At 39.5% G+C, this 21,093-nt stretch overlaps 1 protein-coding gene across 1 annotated transcript in view; it reads left to right on the forward strand.

Moving 5' to 3' along the window:
• SYNJ1 (synaptojanin 1) overlaps positions 1-21,093 on the forward strand; it is a 2,168,218-nt gene that overhangs the window by 704,160 nt on the left and 1,442,965 nt on the right. Inside the window, exon 12 of the mRNA XM_044071423.1 lies at positions 8,231-8,387. Coding sequence (XP_043927358.1) covers positions 8,231-8,387 — 157 coding nt within the window. The remainder of the gene's footprint in view (positions 1-8,230; positions 8,388-21,093) is intronic.

Raw genomic sequence — 21,093 nt, forward strand, 5'->3', positions numbered from 1 at the left:
CAGTCCTAACTATTGGGTAGTCCGCTGTCCAGTGCGCGATACCAAAGAGTATATGGCGGCTGTCGTCCAGGCGCGATGGACTGGCGGCGTCTGGCGATCAGTACGTCAATGTACTGTACTGACCATATATCAATCTTTCTTTTGATTTTAATGCAGAGAAGCAATTTTGCGCAGCAGTGGTTTGTTCTTTGAATTTCTCTGAGTTTCTTTCCAGACCCGATAAAGAGTTTTTTAAGTACCCGCTGGGGAATATTTTTTTTTTTTTGTTTTCGTATTTTTTAAGTAGATGACAGAAAAAGTGAACTGTATTTCTTGTGGGAAACAGATTACCTCGCGGGGATATACATTGTTTGTGTATTTGTTTGTTAGGGCCTGAACTGAGTTGTAAGCGAATTGGACTCGCTCTACTTGCTGGACGTGGTATTTGTGAGCCTATTAGAAACTGTGCCAGGTACCTGTTACGTGTTTGTTGCGTTATTAATTATAAATGGGATGGATGAATGCGCGCGGATAAAAGCGACTAAGGGCAAAGCGGCAAAGCCGGCCTACAGGCCGGCCAGCCCCGCCGTGAGGGAGGGCCTAGTCAGTGGAGAGGAGGTTTTTACAGAGGTTTTGCCGGGAGTCTTAGGGGAGAGTCAGGGGAGACTCAGGACAGGCCTCTCAGAGTTCAGGGTGAGGCTGAGGGGCCAGGGCCTGGGCTTTCTTCCTCCCTTCTTAAGGTGGTCAGAGCCTCTCCTTGGCCTTTCCCTGCTCTTTGGGGTTTCTCTTTTTTTGGCAGGTCTTTGGGGGTTCAGGTGCTTAGCTTTCTTAAGTGGAGGAAACATTGATGCTTAAAGGGATAGAGCCTAAATGGCAGAGGATAAAGTTACCCTGATAAGGGGAGAACTAAGAGCAAGTTTTATAAAGAGAGAGAGGTCTGATTTGAGCCGAAGGAGCTGTAGTTCTGGCTCTTATTCTGAACTTTGCCCCTCCTTCTTCTTTTCCTTGATTGAGATTTGGATTTTTCTCTCTCCTCAGCTTCTTCATTCAATGTTTTTCATTTTCAGAGATTTTTCATTCCATCTGATCTGGAGGGATGGGAATTCTTGTTTTGTCAGAAGTCAGAGGAGAGCTTAGCTTTGGAATTTGTGCCAGCACGGTAGCTATACCTCCTGTTTTAGAATGTTTATGAAGATGTTTTTGATGGTTGGGCTAGAGAGTTTTGCTTCTTGCCCCTCCTGCCCCAGTTGAACCGGATAGGCATTATAGGTATTACTTAGCTCTCAAGTATCTTTTCTGAGTCCTAGGGCAGAGTCTCGACTGTCTCTCAGGTAAAAAGGGGTGGGCCCCTAAGGGAAAAAAAAAAATCCTGTCCTCTCTGAAGAAGTGAAATCCTGGAGGGGCAAAAAAGAAAGTGATCTGATCTTAAACTTTAGCCTTCTTCCACAAATATTTCAAAGTCAGTTTTCACAGTTATATCTTCAGGTGGAGTTGTCATCAAATTATCTTCTAAGGTGGATTTGAAATGAAAGGTTCATTCAGTGCGAGGAGTGGCAGGATATGTGTCTGAACAGAGTGGGTAAGCATTGTCCTGCAATGTGGTTTTGATGCTGTGCAGGCCTATCACTCCGCCTGTGGCTGCCATTGCTTCTATTCTTAAATGTGGCCGCGCCTGTTTGAGCTGCTTTTACTGTTATGAGTTGGTTGGCTTACCAGAGTTAAGTTTTACAAGAAGATGGATTTGTTTGGTGTTTCTGTGCTTAGCAGAGGGTGTTTGGATGTTTTACAAGGCTTAGTACAGTTTTAAGGCCGTATCCTGTATGCTAAGCAGTTTGTTATGAAGTTTAGTGGAGGGGTTTGCCTGTGCAGATGGACTTATGCTAGAGATGATTCCTGCCTAGGAGTCAGAGGGGTAGGCGTCACTGAAGGGTCTAGGGGTAGGGCTAGGGGTCCTCTTTTAGGCCAGGGGTTGCTTTAGGCCCTGGAGGGACCAGTGAGTGAGGCTCCTCAAATGTCCTTCGTAAGGAGTTCTGAGTCCTTTAAATAGCAAACCTGGACAGGACCCCACGTTCTGGCGGGTTTCTGGGGAAGCCTCACTGTCTTCAGGTTTTATTACCATTCCTTAATGCCTCAAGAGGGCTATGTTCCAGGCATCTCTGTTTCTGTTAGAGGAGGCTAATTCCTTTTCTTGCCTGCCAGAAAGATAAGCACATCATTCACTGCTCCTACCAGGACATTCAAGGGATTACATTTTCGCTTCAAGTTACTCAAAGCCAAAGGGGAACACGTCCCACCAAGAGTGAATTTATCTATCCTCAACACTTATCTGATTTTCCCAATTCAAAAATGTTGATACCATTTAGGGGGTTACATCTACAATCAAGGATTACGGTACAGTAGTTCTGTGCGTTGGCTTACTTTTCATGGAATCATTAGATGGGCAAGGATCACTGGATGAAGTAGCTTTACAAAAGGAAGTTATCAGTCAGTTCTCTGCAGAAAGCTGCTATCTAAGTATCAGCGGAAGAGTGCATTATTTCTCTTTCCGAGCTTCTGATTCTAGCCACTCAGAAACTAAGTACTTCAGTTTGGCTTTCACAAGGCCCTGGCTCAGGTGATAGCTTCTTTCAGGCACAAGATTTGGAATTATCCTTGCTTGGGCTGAATTGCTGATTTCTTTCCCAGGAATAGACCTTACAGCATTTGAAATATGTCAATGCTAGTGCTTTTCGAAATAGTCCTATTACAGAGAATCAATAGGTGGAGTTTAAGTAGTGAAATTGAATTGATCTCTTAATCTGTCTTTACCGTGCCAGCTGGGTGATGGCCTTTTAAAGCCGGACAAAGCTCTTTTATTTCTTTTTTGCTTCATCTTGCATATCCAGAGAGTCTTCACATCTGCCCATAGGGTTCCAGCCCTGGCTATTTCAAAAGAATGGTCTGCAGCCCGTTATCCCAATGCTGTACTGCATATGAAACTTCTGAGAGTATCCAGGAGTCAAGACACAATTTCACTGGGATTTAATATTAACCATTCAACTAATTTTTGGCATTGAAAAGGAAATGTCACCTAAACAAAGGAATGTCACTAGACACTTCACTCCAGGAATCCATTCTAACGACAGATGCCTCTAAGAAGCCCGGCTTGCAGAAATAATGGATCTGGGACTAGACTAAAAGGAAAGTGGAGCAGTCCAGTTGGTATTACATATCACTGAGGAGGGGACATATGTCAGTTTGCATTTATGAGTCAGGGAGACTACCAAGCTTTACAAGGTGGCTAGACTACAAAGGATACACGCAGTCATGTTGCACATCAACTTGTCAGAGCACACTTCTTACAAACAATCGGGAACATTCTTACTGCAACTGGGGCAGGTGTAGGTTCCTGCCAGACAAGACAACTGTACTCTGCTTTCTCTTCAGGCAAGGTTTGATCCACAGCACCACAGTCCATAGCAGATGTGTTAAACAGCAAGTGGATGGATCCTGGACAGAACAAAAACTCTTCAGTGTCTGGAATCCAAAAGTTTGAGCAGTGTCTGGGGAACTCCAGACATAGTATCATTTCACCACTTGGAACCAACTGGGGACTCTTTCAGTTGAAAAAATTAAGTTCAGCATACAAAGTGGTCTCTCTTTCTTTCTTTTGGAAGGAAAGTCGTTCACAAATTGGCTCTGATTTTATTCTTCTCAGATTGCTGGAAAAGTCAGAGGAGAGAAGTACAAGGGAGATCTTTCTTCCTCCCATTACTGAGTAACTGGCATAAGTTACCCATTACTCATTTCCATGGTAGCTCACATGGGCAGCCTCGACCTTCATTCAACATTGTCTCAGAGTCTGGTTCAGACTCAATGTAAAGCTTCCTCTTTCTTCTTTAACAGAAGAGCATAAGGTGTGAAGTTCACTCAATGTTTCTTCTGGCCAAGTATGGAAGCACGGAGATGGAAGCCAGTTTTCCTAGTACAAGGAAACATACATGATTTATGTTTAGAATGTTTTTATGGCAGACTGGAACAAGGAAACAAGTTTTAAGGTTTCTAATTTGAAATTTCTTAATGAATATGATGGAGAGTTTATGTTTAATTGTTTGAATTTGTGTAATCATCAAGTTTTCCTTTGCAGCAATTTCATCACTATGATTGTGGTTTCAATTGTTTCACATGCAGAATCGTTGCCAGCAAGTTAAGCTTCAAAAGAATTGTAAGACTCACGTGTTTTTGATCACTCCTGCTTTGGGATCTCATTTTTGTGTTGGGACCTTTTACTCTACAACCCATTCTGCAGACCTATAATTGCTTAGAGCCATAATTTTGTTGTTGCTTTTTACTGATTTTTGCTTTAAGCCTGGGTACTTCCTGTAACTTTGATTGGCGGTTGGAATCTTTTTCATTTCATAAGGATTACTTCTGCACTACGTACTTCTCCTTGGGCTTTTGCCTAGGCTGGTGCTTTAAGTGGCCAAAACATTCACTTTTTTATTACAGCGTTTTGGAGTTCTCTTTGCCCTTTCAAAAAATTTTTTTTTTTCACTGGCTTTAGCAGCAGGCTATTCTTTTGACAATGTATGCAGGACCATCCCAAGCAGGAGCAGAAAGCTTTTTTGTTTGCTTTTTTTGCTCACTTGTTTCTCAGGGCTTTATTGTTTCAAAGCAAACCTTCAAGGTGGAGGTGGTTTGTTGCATTTTGTTATTCCCATCATGGCAGGAGATTCAAGCTGGGATTGACCATTTTCACTATTTTTACCTGGCTTTTCAACAGCTTTTTATTTTGGGTGCTCTTGGAGGTTTTGGAGGCAGCTGCTAATGGAAGGCCTGGTCTTGCCAGAGTTATTTCCAAGTTCCTTCCTTCTTCTACTCTTCCTCTTGGCAGCTGGTTTTGCCCTACAGGCATGTGGGCAGCTCCACTGTATATCTGACCCCAGCTCAGATTTTGCTTTGGGATACCTGGTTGTTGGGCTTGTTTTGCCAATGTGGAATTTTGCACATAGTGTAGTCCTGTACCACCTTAATTCTATCCCTACAGCCTTAGTGGTTGATGTATCTTTGGGAGGTTTTCCCCTGAGTTGGGAGGGGTAGTTGTGTAGGATATTGCGTATTATTACAGTTGGTGATTTTGTATATTTTTGTATATATATATTTTTGGTGCAGAAGGTCATTTGGGAGTTTTTAGTTGGGGTGCTTTTCTTTTCCAGGGTCTTCTTTGAGGCAGGGTAAGATGTGCTCTGAGGATATGAAATTGTATACTTGCATATCGGGTAGATTTTTGTCCTGGAAGTCACTGTTTTTAGTAGCCATAACCTCAGCTAGATGCATATTCGAGCTTCAGGCCTTATGTATCAAACATCCTTATATGATCTTTCATAGAGACAGAGTATCACTCCGGACTAACCCCTCCTTCCTTCCAAAAGTTATCTCAGGATTGACAGCTAACCAGCCGATTGACCTACCTGTCTTTTTTCCAAACTATTCGAATAAAGGGGAATTCTGCCTTCATTTGCTGGATGTACATATACAATTACATTTTTATCTGCACAGAACTAAACCAGTACGTAAATCAGGCCAGTTGTTTGCATCTTTCTCAGGCCCAAAATTGGGGGACCCTGTTTCTAAAGTGACCTTATCTAAGTGGTTGAGAAACTGTGTATCCTTCATCTACCAACATAATAAAATTCCTATACCGAGCAAGGTCAAAGCACACTCAACCAAATCAATGGCAACTTCTGTGGCTTTTCATTCGAGGGCTTCAGTAGATGATATCCAGTAGATGATATCTGTGCAGCTGCAACCTGGTCTACCTCCCATACCTTTATTACTCATCACAAATTAGACCCGGTCTCCATGGGAAGAGCATCCTTTGGTGCAATGGTACTCAGGAGCGTTCTTCCATAAGGGCCTCCCAGGACATAAAGTAGCTAGGGACTCTGTCCCATCAGTAAGGAATGAATGAAGATTAACAACATCAGATAAAGAAGTTATGTTCTTATAATAACGTTCCGTCTGTGTTGTTCATCTTCATTCATTCATTATGTCTCACCCATCTTCCCCCTCCAGAGGCTCCTGGATTGGATTGGGTCCTAATCCTGCTTTAGGGTTTCTGTTCAGAAAAAGCCTCTGCTTTCCTTATCACGGGCAAACTTGATTTAAGGTAAGAGGGAGAGGGGCACTATAGGTAAAAGCTTAGCTTGAGAGTTTTTTGGCTGGCACGAGCTTGTTAGATTGCCGACTTGGTTCCGAGGATGGAACCGACACTCATCAGTAATGAATGAATGAAGGTGAACAACACAGATGGAACGTTATGGTAAGAATATAACTTTTTTCTTGTGGCAATTATATCAGCAAGTTGCAGCTCACAAGTGAGGGTTCCTGTGTAGAAAGCTTTTAACCAAGTGCAATATTGAGAAGTAACACAAGTTTTTTTTTTTTTTTGTATTAATATTTATTTTTAAGTTGGTTTTCTGAAAGTGAATGTGTGATTGACTGTTACTGTTAATGTTTTTAGTTAATTAAGACTGAGACCTACAAAAAAACAGAATGGTCTGCTTAACAGCTTTTGTGTACCTGAAATGCTCATCTGTTGTTTTTGTGTCTTACTGAGTTTTTGAACAAATGTACTATTTTTTTCTGTTTTTCTTTGAAGATAGTTTTATCCTTAGTACTTTTTGCCTTGGTGTTCTGCTACATTTTCTTATCAAACCCAAGATGCACACAAGTATGGCTAGGTGCTCGGCTGTATAATACCACATCAATCAAAATACAAAGACTGCCAGCACTTAATCTTCAGTGAAAAATCAGACAAATATTGCTCTTCTTTATTCACAGATAAGTATACTGGTTTTGGCTATTCACCCTTCATCACTTCATAACACACTTATGAAGGCTGAGTAGCCAAAACTGATATGCTTATCAGTGAATAAAGAAGAGTAATATTCGTATGGTAGATTTTTTTCACTGAACATTGAGTGCTGGCAGTCTTTGTATTTTGGCTGCTACATTTTCTTACCTTCTGCTAATAAAAACCCTTATATAGTGGAGAATGGCTGTTAAGAGATTTACTTTAAGGATTCATCAGTCTTTGTGTTATGTAGGCAACTGATGTATTAAACATAGCCTGTTTAATTACTCATTCTCCATGTTTATAGAACGGAGCTGAATTTTAATTTCTGTTTTGCAAGATGTTTTTAAATTTTTTACCCATTTCATTTAGGGATCACCTTTTCTGGCTTTTTCACAAGTTTAGTGACCATCTGCTAGAACGTAGCATCTAGAGCTGATATTATAAAAAGATTTGTGCAGCAGCATCTTATGTTTTAAAGCTACATGGCTTATTGCTTCTAGTGTTTGTGGAACTGATTTGATTTTTTGCACGTATTATGTAATGCTGGGTTTGGTTTACTGTGTGAAATATTTTTTCAGCATTCAGTATTTTTTCTGCTAAATGGTTTCCATTTCCCAGGATCAGCCACAGAAACTGAATTATCCTTAAATGATATTGAAGCCATTCAAGTGTGTGTGGTTGCAGTAGCACGTGTACTTGGAAGCTAGGGTTGCAGTTGATAATATTGAGGCTGTATGACCATTTATGTTGCTTTCGCAGGATGTTCTAGATTCTGATGGCAGAAAACATTGTCATGGTAGGAACATATCAGAGTGATATTGTAAATGTGTATTTGGCAGTACTAAAGATTAGCAGGTGCGTTTTATGAAGAATTTTTCAAAGTTGAGCTCAAAGCAGTTAATTGAGCTATACAGGATCTGCCCCCTCAAGTGGTTAAAAGTTAGCAAGTAAATGAAAATAGAATTACGTATTGCAGATTAACTGTTAGTAGTTGCACATTGATCAGTGTTGTTGCATCACAGTGCTTGGATTTCAAGATCACTTCTGTTCTAGAGTGCTTTCTCTGTGGAATCTGTACCGTTTTCCTCCTTTTTGTACAAGTTTTTGCCGTGTGCTGTGGTTTTCTCCCACCTCGCAGAGAAAAGAACAATTGATGCCCATCGGTGTGTGTGTGTGTGTGTGTGTGTGTGTGTGTGTGTGTGCACGCACGTGTCCTGAGGTTGACTGACATCTCATCTGAGATTAGTTTCTTCTCCTTGTGCCCATTGATGCCTTGAGTGTCAACATAGGTGTCAGCTCAACTGTGATTCTGAACTAGTAAGTTGGGTAATTGGAGAATGATTAAAATTAATTGCTGCTTTGCTTTTTTATCAACCATTTGTCTCTGTTATGTTTTGATAACAGACTGGAAAGCTAAAAGACGGAGCACGATCTGTGACAAGAACTATCCAGAATAACTTTTTTGACAGCTCTAAGCAAGAGGCTATTGATATTTTATTACTTGGAAACACCCTAAATAGTGACTTAGCTGATAAAGCACGTTCTTTGCTAACTACTGGCAATCTGCATGGTAAGTAAAATAAATAATCACTGTGGCCTGTATTAATGATTCTCTTATTTCTGTCCTCACAACTGTTCTTTTTAACTAAGGTAATGCATGTTATAGGACAGTGATTATTTAGAACTGATTGTTCTTTCTACTTTTCATCCAGATTACAATATTTTGTTTGTTGGTCTTGTATAGCAGATGTGATTTACTCAGCAATTTTTTTTTTCTTTTACTTGCAACTGCATAGTGGGTTAGTGTTTGATATGTGTGTGGCAGCATGACTCTTCCCAAGTCCATACTCATTCCAATGCCTCGTGTTAGATTTGCCCAGTTTAATCCCATTGGGCCAGGTGTGTCACTCCCATATCACACCTGACAAAATAAGTACCATGGGAAGGGAGAGAACTTGAAAGCCTCCACTGCTGCTTCCAGAGGGTAGTTTGGCAGAGGTGTTAACATCTTTACAAAAATGATGGGGATGCACAACAGGCCTGTGTGAGTATAACCATCCTCCTCTATAAGTGATGTCCTTGTAGGCCTTCCCTTTTGAATTTATGTGCTTCAGTGGACTCTGGTCTACAGTCTATACCAGACAATCCATTACCATGAGTTAGAGGCAAGTGGGCTAAGATCCCTTAATTTCATTTTTTTCTTTTGCAAGCTCCAATAGGTTCCAAGCCATTAACTTTATTGGTGCTCACTGAGATAAGTTGCTGTATGCAATAGTTTAAATTTCATTCTAAATTATAGTGATTATAATGCAATCCATCCTTACTTTTAAAAATCTTTTCGACAGTATCTGATATCTTCTGACTAAATGCTTGTCAGTGGTCTTTTACTTTTGGTCAGAGCATAGTGTTTTATAGTGCTATTTTTGATGTTTGAATAATTTATTGTTTGTGTCTTCATATTTCATTATAGCACACTACAATTTTGAGTGCATTTCAGTGTTTCCCTAGTTCCTTCTTATTTTTTAAGAATCTTCACATACAAGCAAGGTGATGCTTAAGATCCTGCAAGTTAGGTTCCAGCAGTATATGGACCAATGACTAATAGGTGTACTAGCTGGTTTTAGAGGAGACAAAGGTACCAGACATGAAACTGCCAACATCTGCTAGCTAATGGAGAAAGCAAGGGAGTTCCAGAAGATATTCACTTCTACTTTATAGACTTCTCTAAAGCATTTCACTGTGTGGACCATAACAAACTTTTGAACGGGCTTAGAGAAATGGGGGCATTGGGCCACCTTATTTGTCTCTTGAGGAATCTATTTGCAGAACAAGAAGTAATGGTTAGAACTGAATATGGTGTAACTAACTGGTTTAAAATTGGCTTATATATTGTCTCTCAGCTTTATCAATTTATATGGTGGATATATCATCCTAAATTCTGGGTTAGATCAACAGATGCTGAAGTCAAAATTACAGGGATAAGTATTAACCTTAGATATGTAGATAATACCACTTTAAATAGTGAGGAAAAGTTGACCCTGTTGAAGGTAAAAGTGCAAAAGTTTTTTTTTCTCAGCATCAAAGAACTCAAATCATGTCATCTAGCTCTGTCGTTTCTTTCAGTTAGATTGGGAGGAAGAGGCTGCAGTGACATATTCTATTTTTCTGGATTCAAACATCTCTGCAGATGATAATTGCAGCCATAAAATGAAAAGGTATTTCTCGTTTTGGAAGGAAAAACTAAGACAAATCTGGATAAAGATTTAATGAGCAGTATACTGTGTGTCAATAAAGGTCTATATAATTAGAGCTGTGGTTTTTCTAGTGGTAACATACAGTGGTGGGACTTGAAGTATATATAAGACTATACACCAGAAAATTGATTGTTTTGAACTCAGATGTTTCAGAAAACTTGTATTTCCATGGACTGCAATAAGTTAAGTGTTCTCCGAAAGTTTTGATAGTAAAAGGAAAACACAAATACTATAACAGGGCCACATAATGGGAAGAAAGGCATCACTAGAGAAGTTACTCATGCTGGGGAAAAAAAATCTAAGGCAAAAAAAGAAGGGGTGAGCAGAGGCTAAAGTGGATGTACAGCATTACTGAAGTAATGCATATGAGCTTGCAAGAATTTAAAGAAGCAGTTCTTGGCACACAGACCTAGCTTGCTAAATTCCTTGAGGATGTGAAGACTTGGATTTGACTGAACAACATCACAACCTCAAACTACCATGTATATTATGTCTGTAGCTCTTGCTGCTTTTCCTGCCCTGTCCACTTTGGTGGGGTTGTTGGGGGGGATGCTAAGTAACAAGATTACTGAACTTCTAGCTTCCAAAATAAAGCAAGCAGTGCTGCTTCCTTCCTTTATCCTTTAAAGATTATTTAGAACCTAGACCACTGCTTAACCCTGTGTTAACAGATTTAACGCCTTACCATCGGTCAACTTTGTTATGCATTATATTTTAAATTAAATTGCAAGTCAGTGGGAAAAAGTATACATTTAAATAATTAGACTTTCCTGTAGCACCTCCGAACCCAACACTGTAACATTTCTTTCACCTGCTTGGGTATGTTAGGTCTGTATGGTTTGTTTCATATGAGACCTTGAATGCTAGGAAAGAGTTAGCTGCTGATCCGTGTTGTCCCATTTCTTTTGTAGCTATTTCTTTCCGTGTGAAAGGCTAACACTGGTCTCATTTTAACAATGGTACAGACCTAGGTGAAGCAAGACTACCGTACACTTCATTGCTGATGTAGACATTCTTCTCTTCTTTTCACTGCTGAGAAGCCACTGGGCATTACACACACACACACACACACACACACACACACACACACACACACACACACAGAGACAACTTAGTTGAAGAAAGAAGGCTTCCACTTCTGGGAGTCAAGCTGTCGTTAAATGGATAAAAAAACACTAACTTTGGTACAGCTGCCTGCCAGAATTAAAGCAACATCAGCGCTAGTCTCTGCTTCAGAATCTGTTAGAATTATTGTAGAAGTGTAAGAAGTACTGTAGCTTATAAATGTAAGGGGGTTACTAGAAACCCCGAATGACCACGGTAGGAAAGTTGTTACATTGGTGAACACCATTACAGTATTCAAGACAGTAGTTCCTCATACTTTTAAATGCAAAAGTTTTACAAAGGAATGCTTCAGAATAGTACAGGATGCAGCTTTTCAACAGCAGTAACCAACCTCAGTTTTGTAGGGAAACCAGTGATGGTCATCTGGGAAATCAGATTTAAAGGAATGTTCACCACTATTTGTGGAGGTGACAGAAGTAAATTGAAAGACAAAAAAAAGTCACCACTGTCTTCTGAAAAAGAAGAGGAATTTTACATGACTTAGGAGGATTCCCTCCAGGTTCAGACCACAGACATTTCTAAATTATGTGGATTTTCCCTAGAAGACCTTACATTTGCGGAAACATGAAACTAACAAGAATTCTGTGGCTGGCCATCTGGGAACCCCTCTTCTTTCAAATTCCAGTATTTGGCAGTAGATTGTGTTGTGCATGGGCAGTCATTCACACAGAAGAGTTAAGTAGGGTGGGGGTGAGAGGGGCAGTTGCACAGGGTGGAAAGGGTTAGGGGGTGTGATCAGCTGTCCTTCATCCTGATCGCTCTGTCTGTTTAGTGCAGTATCGGCTTTTAAAAGCCAGTATTGCATTTGCACTGAAACCTAAGCACTACAGTGCTCTGTGTGTGGTTTAAACTGTTTGCAGGCAGGGTATAAACTATAGCAACTGTTTGCTACATTTGTAGCAAGCAGTGTGCTATAGTTTAAAAGCAATTTTTTAAAATGGGTGTATATGTGTGGAGTGGAAGGAGGATCGGGGGCACAGAAGTGGGACACTGAATGGCTGGAGCGGGGGGGGGGTGGTCATGCATCTGGCCTTTTGGTTGGAGTGCCAATAGAAGGAGCAGCTTTTTTTTTGTTTTGTTTTTTTTTTTTTGCTCTTGATTGGAAGACCTGATTGGGGATGGGTGTGGGGGTAATGGATCTAACTGTAATAAGCCAGTCTCTAAAATGTAGAGATCAGTTTAATACAGTGAAGTGGTTTTTGCTCTTCACTTGAAGAGCTGAGAGGTTGGAATGCTGGTAGAGCCAACTACACTTCTGCATTCACACTTTCCCTGAATCACTCCTCTTGGGCTTAGGTTGGTAGTCAGTAACAGGTAGTCTTTGTCACACTCAGGATTTCACCTATGTGCATCATGTTGCTTATGGCAGTTGCTACCTTGGTTCATGGTTTTTCTGTGCTTATATTTAAATGATTGGTACCTTTAGCCTCACTTGTAGTCTATGTCATGTAGTCTACACAGTTTGAAAGTAAAGCTGATTGACTTGACCTAAGTCAGACTCATAAAATGATTTTTTATTCATGTTTTCTTAGTGTCAATAATTCCAGATAAATTGTTTTGTCTTTTCCTTAAGAAAAGTGCAGCCAGAGGCTCCAGGGATTCTTTTTTTGCTTAGTAGTTTGTATTAGAACTTGATATGAAAGGCATAGGACCACCCTTAGTAACCTTTAGGTCTAAGGTTGCAGGCATTTGGATTAAGTAGCAGTCCAGATTTTCCAAGGTTGGTACACACATTTGTGCTATCCCATAATGCACTGGACTAGTACCCATATTCAGATCATCATTACCACACTTCAGAAAATGTTGGTCTGTGATACAGCAACAGACTACTTGCGTTTTGTATGAGTTCTTTTGGTGATCTCTTTCATGTCTGCTCTTCCCTTATATCTACAAGGTCATAAGTGGCTTTTTTGTTGCTTTGCTTCATTGTGACCATCCCATTTTTTGAGAAGGGGGGGGGCTTCCTCTCTCTCTTGAGTTACCCCCTTCCTTCTTCCCACTTTTTTCCCTTTCCCTGCTAAAAAAATTAAATAATTAGATAAATAAGTAAAAAATAAAAATCCACAAAGCTTTATTTCTTATTTTTTCTTTCTGTTTTCCTCCAGTAGACCACTGTCTCACTGTTTTGATGGTTGCTGTTATTTGGTGGCTGCTGCCTTTTTCAAAACTTCCTTTCTCAATTATGCTGTTGGTGTGTGTGTGTGTGTGGGGGGGTGGTATTTCTCTCTTCCTCTTTTCTTTGTGCATTGGGGTTGTCCCTTAGCTATTACAGAGTAGTGTTCCATAAGTTTGGTGCCTGCTTTTCCTTCTTAGAGGTCCATTGAGATTGGTGCAAGATTTTCTAAGACTTTACACTGACTACTTATCAACATCACTGGGAGAAGCGAAGGCTCCATCTTTATTGGTAAACTCTAGCCAGATCGTTTTCTGCTTTGGCATCATTTGCTTTGTCAACACTGAATTATTGTTGTCTTGTAGTCTCAAGTGTTGCAAAAAGATCAGGAAACTCTGGCCTTCTGCTGCAGACTCTGAAGTATCAACCAGTCCTATGGAGTCTACTTCGAGAAAGGTGATGTTACAGGGCGCAAGCTGTCTGTTCAGCAGTTCCCCATTCAGGTAAGCAAATTAATTAATCTATCAGTTTCCACCTGTCTTCAGGCTCTTTATTTCATCAAGTTAATTTCCATCAGGAAGTGCGGATTATTTCCAAATTATCAGTTCCAAGGGCCTCAGCAGCTAGGATTTCCACCTTGTTGGTTGTTAACCTAAATTATGGAAAACAGGTCAGGGCAGTTTTCTTGGTTTAGCAACAGTTGTTATGACATTAGCTTCTTCAAGCCCACCAGTTTGTTGCCATCATTGCTGTGTGTTCAGACCCACTAGTTTGTTGAGTCTTCCTTTTCACTGCTGTTTTTTATGGTACAGATACACTTGCAAAAATTTACTGCAGGTGTGGTATTGATTATGGTTGATCTTCCTGTGTTTTCCATGACCCCTTCTTTTTTTACCTCTGAACTGAGAGTTTCATTGTCAACAGGTCCCTCAGCACTGACTTCACAATAGTCTTTCTCAGCAAAGGTCATGTTGGCATTAGTCGATCCCTCTTCCTCCTGAGCTGGGCTTAGGGAGATTGTCATTGTTCTCAGTGTCATCCACTTCAGTTGTTTGTGTCAACGTTTTTTAAACATCTTTAGTATCACATTCTAAACTGTAACATGAGATTACTTGCTTTAGAAAATGAAATGTAACACTTTTCATTGTTATTGTCATGCAGTGTATATGTTTTTAAAACAATTTTCATTCATCCCAGCACTGAGTAAATTACTGAGTTCCTCCCTTCTCTTAAACCTCACTCCTCCTAAACATTATTCTGCATGTATTGTTCCTGTGAATTCCATTTATTGGTATAAAATTTGCTCCTTCACTTTTCTAAAGATCCAACCTCCTGTTGTTTTATCTTCTACACGTTATTCAGAACTTCTATTATGTTTGCTATAGCTTTGATTAGCATTAAACTTAATAAGGCCTTACTAAGTCTAAGCAATTCAGACCCTCTATCCATGTTTAAAATAAACATTTCCTTAGTTATTGCAATTTATTCCCCCAACATTTCTGTCAAGTATTGTCTCTGGAGAGAATTTTTAAAATCTACCACTTTATGCCTCCCCACCAAAAAAAAAAAAAAAATTCTCAATATCCTCTCTTGTCCCCCTCATTTTCTATGTACCTGGAGAAGAATCTTATGAATTCTACTTGGGGTGTAAAAAGACCTGTGCAAGCACTTCCTTGCAGAAATTCAAAACTTTCTAGACTTTCCTGTATACTTCAGAACCCTACAGATTTCTTCCCATTGTTCCTTTGTAAATTGCCTTTCCATGTTCACAAGATATGTTCTAACCTCACCAGATTGATTATTATAGTTGTTATGCAGTAGTTTATATGCCTCACTAATTATTGCTTTTTAACAGCGGCTTCTATTCTAGACTCTGCTGGGGTTTTTTTTGTTTTACTTAACATTCTTATATTCCTTTCTCTTTGCCTTTACTCTGTTAACAGTCTCTGACATGAAGGCATTCCGTACCTGATGTCCAAATTTCTACATAGTTTCATTTCTACTCCGTTACACTTCCCTCATAAATTATTTACCGTAAATACCTTGGTTCCTTTGCTAATTTGTCCCAGTAGATTACTGACTCCTCCCTGCCTATTTTCTATACCCCTACTTGCAGACATCCCTATTGATAAAAATTTCCTTTCTCCATTCCCATACTACTTGGTTTTTGAATACTTTATACTACTTACTCCCTATACAGACTAGCCATGTTAGCATGGGATATAGCTTTACAGCACAGTCTCACTCTGCAGGTATCTTGCATTCGGTCAGAACAAAATTGTATGGTAGACAAGCTGACCAGGACTAGGACAGAACCCCATGAATGGAAACTGAATCAGGGTGGTCTTCCAATAGTTGATCCATCTGTTGGGAATTCCTCAGGTGAACCATTTTGCTTCATGTCTAAATAATCAACTGTCAAAATTCTGTTCCAGGACTCCATGCAAGAAGGCCTGGAAAATAAATGCCTTTTCTTTTCCTTGGAGAGGAATATTCTTATGTGCTTTTCCACCCTTTCCACTGATATCCAGGGTACTTCTGAAGATTGAGAAGGATTCCCCAAAGATCATTGTGGTGACTCACTTCTCACCCAGGCAACAGTGGTTCTTCCTATTTTTGGAATTGGACAAGGCAGTTACCACAAGCCTTCTCACTGACTGGATTTACTTGCACAAAATCCGAGGGTGTTTGATGCATCCCGACCCCAAATACCTGCAGTTGACTGCCTGAATGATAGTCTTAATACTGTTTAGTCACTTGTTTTTGAGGATGTGCTACAGATATTAATGAAGCCAAGAAAGCATACTGCTAGAAAATCGTAGGTTAGCAAATGGAAAAGTTTTTCTGGTTGATGCCAGAAAAAGAACTCTTGCCCATTTAGGCTAGTGTTTCTCTGGTTTTACTGTATTTATGTGAGCTAGTACCTTATGGCCTGTCATACTTCTCAAAGTTCATTTGTTCTCCATTTCAGCAGGTCTGCCACAGATCCTCCTCTTTTAGTACAGTCTGATGTGAAAATGTTTTTGAAAGAGGTTTTACTTAAGAAGCCTCCCAGATAATCAGTGTCTGCTTCTTGCGATCTTAATTTTGTGTTAGAGAAGCTTGCACTTGCTATGTTTGAACCAACTGATCCTGCTGACTGGAGGTTCTTAACATGGAAAACAATTTTGCTGATTGCTCTGACCTCTGCAAGAAGAACATCAGAGTTGCAAGCTCTTATAAAGGGTCAACCTTCTTATCTAATTTTCCACAAAATAGGGTTTCTTTAAGAATTAATCCTTCTTTTGTGCCTAAAAGGATATCAGATTTAACTTAAACCAATTTGTCCAGCTCCCTGTTTTCTTTTTAGAACCCAAAAAATGAGATAAGAAGGGTTGTTTTATACCTTGGATATCCACAGACATCTCTGGTACTATCTTAATAGAACAAAATCTGGTAGTACTTCTGATCAGTTGTTTATTCCTTGTGAAGGTAAGCAGAAAGGACAGCCTGCGTCAAAGCAGATTATTTTAAAATGGTTGTCTTGGGCTATTAACTTTTGTTATTCCCACTACAACAAACCTCTTCCAGGTAGGGTCAAGGCTGGCTTTACCAGGGCTTTGGCTTCATCTGTGGCTTTTTGGAAAGAGTTGGAATCTAGAAGTATTCTAGAAACAGCAACTTGGTCTTCTGTGCATATATTTACAAAGCCCTGTAAACTAAATTCCAGGTCTAGGACTGCATGTGTTAGGAACATTCTCCAGGGGCTTCTGGACTCTCCTTCCCCAGACCAAACAGTTCATGCTTCAGCTTTGGTACAAGAGATGGCTTCTAGTAATTTAGATTCAGATACTCAGAGATGATTAAAATAAATGAAACCTTGAAGTAATATATCAAATCTAATAAAAGGGTGGAAAAAAGAAGTTTTAACTAGCTATGCAGAGGAAATGAAAAAGGCGATCAGAGGTAGTGAAAAAAGGCTAGCTGAGATTGTGACTTCTCAAGAAGAGCTGTTTAAAAAAAAATTAGAAAACTGAACATGCAGACAAAAACCTGAGATGTTCTGCTGTATCAGAGAAAATGGAACAAAGAGACTCTATTAATTGTATGAAAGCACAAATAAGCAATTATACTAATGTTCCACAGCAGGATTTGTTAATTGAAACTGCACATCGAGTGCATATTCTAAACCTGGCCATTGGAAAGCAGCCAAGACCTATAGTAAGATGCAATCATACCAGCAGAAGGAGCTGATCCTGAAAATACTTGTGGCAGAAAAGTACTACAAACTGGAGACAGCAGAGTGTTTGTGAGATGTGATTATTTACTGTACAACTGAAAGAAGAGAAGCAAATTTATCCCAGTAATGAAGACATGTTGAGAGATAGATGAGAGATTCAAGCTGTTGAATCCAGCTGTCTTCAGAATATTTTTCCTTGAGCATCAAAGACATTTTGTATGCAGAACAAGCTAAGGAGGAAATATAAAAAAAAAAAAGTTTATCCAACAAAAACTGAGACAGCGCAGGGGGGGGGGGGGTTCTGCTTCTTCTTATTCTAACCATAAAGCTCAAAGAGAAACTTTGCCAATGAAGTGTTTTCCATTGTTCCAAATGAAAATGCTTGATGGACAGAAAAGAGCACATGAGTTGACTAGATGAATCAGGCGTACCTTGGACTTGAACCAGATTCTAGTGTTGGGAGATGAAGATAATCCGGAAGAAAACCAGCAGCACTGCAGTTAGTGAATACATGGGAGACTGTAAAGCATCAGTCACATTTGTGAAATATGGCTTTGCAAGAAAAATTAGCTATCAAAGACTGGAGTTTTGAAGACTTTGTTAAACTTGTGGGTGGACTGTCAAGCATATAGCCAACTTTGCCATTTTGGTTTAGAAGAACACTAAAGAGAAAAGAAGTAACTGTAATTAAAATAATTTTTGACCTTATTAGTATTTGTATAAAACATTTCACAATCTATAAACTATATGTTACATTGTAAAGCAGTTTTGTATAGGGTGCAGTGACAGGTATTTTAAATTTGGGGGTCTTTTCTCTGACTGTTGTGTGTGTGTTAGAAATATTAAGGTAAAAAAGTGCATTCATGTGGTTGTAAAAATATAGGCTTTACACTATAACAAAGTAAGAAAGACTGGACCCGAAGCAAGTGTAAGTTTTGTTGGAGAGGGCCCCTCCTTTACCCTTGTAGTTGAGGAATGCAGTTAGGACTCATCTGATTGAAGGCTGCTGGCACAGGGCTCAGTTTTGAGCTTTTTTTATCTGTTAAATTGTTTAATTCAGTTTGGTCACTGTTTCAACACTGCTCCACAGAGTTAGGAGACCAGCCACTGCTCTGCCATACACATCTATGCAATCCCAGGAATCTGTTGCATTATGCTAACCATAAGTACAATTTATACTGTGTTTTGCACTTTTAAGCTGTATTTTTGTATATTGCTGATTTTTTAAAACTGTTCTTGCTGATTTGTTGCACGTTTTGTCTGCTGCAACGTAGACTAGATTCAGACCTATTGAATCTGGTTCTGCTTGTTAAACTGAGCACCAAACCAGGACATCTTTTTATTGGAGAGGCCCCCCCCTGCACCCTTGTGGCAGGAGAGTGCAGTTAGGACTCCTGTGATTGAAGGTTGCTGTTGCAGGGCTCAATTTTAAGCTTTTTTATTGATTAAATTGTTTAATTCAGTTTGCTCACTGTTGCTTCATAAGCCCCACGTTTGTGCGGGTTTGCGCTTGTTTTAACACAGCTCCACAGGGTTAGGCAACCAGCCACTGCTCTACTATATTCGTATGTTTACATGTAGCGCACCTCCATGCACCATCGCGCACTACCATGCAGTGGGGGTAACCACTGGTGGTTATGGATGCAAAAACTTCAGTAGATAAATTTTCCCTTAGTAGCTGCCCGTGACCTGGCCGAGAAATCCTTAAATCATTCACTCCAATGGTGCTCAGAAAGTTTGCATTGTAATTTCCAGTGGGCAGAGCCTAAGCCTTTTGACAGAATCAAATTATGTCCTCACATTTCAAACAAATGTTCATATTTCTGGCACAGTAGGGGTTTTGAAGAAGTGTAAATGGCAAACTCTTTAGCACAAACTGTTTTTATAGTGGTAGTATTTTTTAGGTTCTAGGTCTTAAACTAAATTTTATAAATCACAGTAAAAACAGTAACTGTTACATCTGTAATATTTTGTAAACAATTTGCAATATCTCAGCAACCACTCAAGTTACACACATACTGTCAGCTGCATTTTATTCATCTAGCTGAGAGTTTTCGTATGAGGCTAAGGAGTTCTGTCTGTGTTACTTGGTTGTTGAGATATTTAGAAAAATGTGAAAATTATATCTGTATAAATTAATGTCATAAAAACAACAGTTAATATCTGTTTACCTGCAGTAGACAGAGGTCAAATGTTAATGCAGTTGAGTTTGTCATTGTGTAAGCTTTAAGTTGAAATATTTTAAAACCATGTACATAGCATGGTTTAGGAGTTATTGATGCAAATATGAACAAGCAATATTTGACACCTAGAGGCATCAGTAGGAGTTAACTTCAGATGCACCTGGAGGCATCACTCGGATGTAATGAGTCAAATTGTGCTTAGCTGCTAAGAGAGTACCTCAGCTGCGCTTTTGCCCCTTAAACAGTCCCAAAACCACCAAATCTACAATAGTGTCATACCATTTGGAGAAACCCTGCTAGTATAGACCCTTTATAGAGCACCCTATTAGTTTAGACCCCGTCTAGAGCACCCATTTATACCACGCCCTATTTTCTGTCCCCACTGTGTAAACAGGACTTAACCTAGCATTATGGATGGTCATTTTCCCTCCATTTCTTCTATCAGCCTGATTGACATGGGTATCCTGAGGAAGTGTAGCAACTGCCTCATGTATCTTGATAACTCTCTACCCCTAAATCACCCAAGTACAATTTTTGAGAGATGCATCTACGCTAAGAATCTGGAATCCTTGCTGTCTCATGTACAGAACAGTAACACTGAACAGGTTGTCAGCTCACGTACTACACCTCCTATGCACCCCATGCACTTAACACATAAACCATCATACGTGTAGGTACTCGCCAGAAACTTACCTAAACACAAACATGCTACACCTAATATAGGTGCCAGGATCTGTCAGATCACACATGCACTGAACTCTCTGAATGAGTACTGTTATGAGTCTGTTATAGTTCATGTTGGTGTGAATGACGAGACGTCCTCACTGGACTCTATGAAGAGAGACATGATTGAGCTCTTTGAATGTGTGTCCCAGGCAGGTGTGTCTGTAGCCTTTTTTTTTAAACACCTTTATTGGATTATCACTTGTGACATAGCCACATTTATATTTATATAAAAGTAATCAAAACTGTATTAACAAGTTAAGATTAACAAACATTATACTGCACATACATTGCTATATATCATATAACCTAAGCAACATTACATAAAGTATTCAATTCTTGTCCCTTTTTTAAAACAAGAAACATTTATTAAACCGTCACTTACAACATAAACAATCATAAATTTATATAAATGAAAACAAACCACACCAACACAATCCTAGTTGCAAGCATTGTACATCACAAACCATACTGACACAGTTAATTTGCAAACATTATACATCACTTATAATCGACCCAGTTGTTTTCAAACATTACATAGCTCATTTAAGTCCTGCCTTCTTTTAAACCTCATTCTTCCCTTGTATGTATTGTTCCCACAATTCACATTTTCTGTATGTAGTTTGCTCCGACCTTTTTCTAAATATTTCAATTCCAGT

The sequence above is a fragment of the Protopterus annectens genome, chromosome 5.part0 (genome assembly GCF_019279795.1).
Source record: "Protopterus annectens isolate FY-2018-M chromosome 5.part0, PAN1.0, whole genome shotgun sequence".
NCBI lineage: Eukaryota > Metazoa > Chordata > Ceratodontiformes > Protopteridae > Protopterus > Protopterus annectens.